General features: G+C 48.2%; 1 protein-coding gene across 1 annotated transcript in view; it reads left to right on the top strand.

Moving 5' to 3' along the window:
- TOX2 (TOX high mobility group box family member 2) overlaps nucleotides 1-2,875 on the top strand; it is a 74,764-nt gene that overhangs the window by 64,806 nt on the left and 7,083 nt on the right. Inside the window, exons 6-7 of the mRNA XM_005429643.3 lie at nucleotides 22-429; nucleotides 2,232-2,362. Coding sequence (XP_005429700.2) covers nucleotides 22-429; nucleotides 2,232-2,362 — 539 coding nt within the window. The remainder of the gene's footprint in view (nucleotides 1-21; nucleotides 430-2,231; nucleotides 2,363-2,875) is intronic.

Raw genomic sequence — 2,875 nt, forward strand, 5'->3', positions numbered from 1 at the left:
TCCCCCTCTGTTTCCCCACAGAGCTCTGCCGACCAGGGGGAGACGAAAAGCACCCAGAGCAACCCCCCATCCAAGATGATCCCTCCCAAGCAGCCCATGTACCCCATGCCTCCTCAGGCATCCTCTCCCTACCCTGGCCTGGGCTCCTTCCTGTCCCCATCCGAGCTGCAGAGCTACCGTGGGCACCCTCACGCGGGGCTGTCCCGCACGCTGCCCTCCAAGCCCCTGCTGCCCAGCATCAGTGCCTCCCCTCCACCCTCCTTCCAGATCAGCCCCCCGCTCCACCAGCAGCTGTCCTTGCACCACCCGCAGAGCTCGCTCCTGCCCCAGCCCCTCAGCCAGCAGCAGGTCCCCCAGCAGCCCCTCCTGTCCCCCCCCATGGCACTACAGGTACAGCCCCCCATCAACGCCTCGCCGCCCGGCCAGCAGGTCAGTGCTGGGGATGGGGGGGATGGAGCACCAGGAAGGGATGAGGGAGCTGGGAAAGGGGTTCAGCATGGAGAAAAGGAGGCTCAGGGGGGAACTTGTGTGTGAAAAATGCCAATCGCTTGTTTTTTTAAAATTTTGAAAGTTTCGTGGTAATAAAATGGTTATAAATAACGGTTATAAAAATAATGGTTATAAAAAGAACTCTAATATAATTAGAGTAATAATAATTTGGACAATTTGGATTAGGGCAATGTGAGACAATAAAAACAAAGAGTTATGGATGGTCTGGGTGCCTTTTTCTGGGCAAAATAAGCCTGAAAAGGGACCCACATTAACAGAGGATTAACCCTTAAAAGCAGCAGCCTGTTGCATATTCATACACCTCATACATGATGCATAAATTCCATTCAAACACAGGATTCTCTCTGGTCATCTTCTTCCTCTTAATCCTAACTCAGCTGAGTGAGGCTCACTCGGGTGAGTGAGGCAGGAAGAAGTTCATTTCTCCTGATAATGGAGCAATAAATTCTCTTTCTCTGAAAGATTCAGGTGTCCTGTGGCTGCTATCTCAGTGCGAGTCCTTTCTTTAAAAAAGTATCTTACATAGCATAGTTTCTATTTTAACATTATGTTATAACCTAAAACTATATTTAACACACTACTAAAAAAAATTAATACAGCGTAACTTTCTAACACGACGCATACAATATTAATTTTAATATTTTCTAAAAGCCAATCATAAAATACACATTTTTCACATTGTGACTCCCTGACAGGAGGGGACAGCCCCAGGTTGGGCTGTGCTCACAGGGAGCAGGGACAGCACAAGAGATGGCCTCAAGTTGTGTCAGAGAATGCTTAGATTGAAAATTAAACAAAATGTCTGTTGAAAGGGTTATCAGGCAGTGGAACAGCTGCCCAGAGAAGTTGTGGAGTCACCATTCCTGGAAGCTTTAAAAAATGTGTAAATGTGGCACTTGGGGACAGGGTTTAGTGGTGGGGTGGCAGTGTTGGGTTAATGTCTGTACTCAATGATCCTGACTTCTCCAGCACGGGAGTTGGGCTTTGGCTCTGCACTGCCAAAGTGGCTTCTGTAATTTGGTGAGAGCATTATAGGGGATCCTCACACTCACTCATTGGGGTAGGAGCTGTTGCTGAGGGCAGCATTTTGTGAAACTTCATTCCACATAGTTTGTGAACAAAATATAAAAATTAAAAAAAAAAACCTCCCATTGCCCTAATTTGGATATTTTGGAAAAAAATCATGTTCTTTGCCAGGTAACTATCATGGATCTGGTTTATATACATTGCCTAATGGATGTAAATTTAATTAAACTCACCCCAAAAAAATAGGGAAAATTATCAGCTTTCAGCTGGAGCAGCCCCTCAGTGTCCTTGCAGAGTTGCCAGTGGTGGCAGCTCGTGGGGACAGTGTTGATTGTGTGGCTGTCCCTTGTTCCTGAGCACTGGAGTGGGAACTCAGCACTGCACTGGACACTGCTTTGGTGACCAGACTGCAAAAACCCAAAGGCTTTTGTGGCTGTGTGCCCTCCACAGCCATTGCCAGCCCCCAGGAGGGAGGTCCTGACAAAAAGAGCAGGGAAAAGGGATGTCAAATGTGCTGCTGCACTGGCACCATGTCTGGGCTTGGACCCCCCTCTGTCCCTGGGGCTCCTCCTGTGCTCTGAACTGACAGGTTTTGGGGGACAATGCCTGTAAATGTGATTATGCACTCTTATTAAATCTGCACTTCTCCTGCTTTGTATGCCCCTGTAACCCTCCTTTTCCTCTCCACCCTGCAGGACTTCTCCCATATTTCGTCTGAGTTTCAGAACAGTGTTGGACCCCGTTCTCCTGGTGCATCAAACCCCCCAGGAAGCACTGAGTGGGACAGCGACTACCCCAGCAGGGAGTGTGGGGTCAACCACTGCAGGCCAGTAGACAAAACAGCTCCTTGCTCATGCACATCTGGGCTGGGACAGTGACAGTGCCCCACAGCTCACTGCCTGCCCTAAAATGTGTGGCCAGTTGTGCTCAGGGGAGCTCAAGGCTCCCTCAGCTCTGTAGGCTCACTGAAGTGATGCTGTGGAAGCAGGTAGCTTAAAAATCATGGATAAATTCTTCATTGGATATGAAAAGTTGTCTTCCCCCTCCCCCCTTTTTTTTTTATTTCCATTCCATGGAAGGGTTAGACACATTTTTTTATGAAGCAATCCCCCCAGCAGAGTTCCTGGAGGTTTGAAAGCAGCCATGTCCATAAGGGCAGGCCTCAGTGTGGCCTTCCAGTGCTTAAAGAGTCTTAGTAAAAAGTTGGAGAACAACTAATTGCAAAGGCAGATAGTTATAGGACAAGGGGGGGATGGTTTTAAACTAAAAGAGAAGAAATTTAGATCATATGTGAAGAAGAAATTCTTCCCTGTGAGGGTGGGCAGGCCCTGGCACAGAG

The sequence above is a fragment of the Geospiza fortis genome, unplaced genomic scaffold (genome assembly GCF_000277835.1).
Source record: "Geospiza fortis unplaced genomic scaffold, GeoFor_1.0 scaffold57, whole genome shotgun sequence".
Lineage (NCBI taxonomy): Eukaryota > Metazoa > Chordata > Aves > Passeriformes > Thraupidae > Geospiza > Geospiza fortis.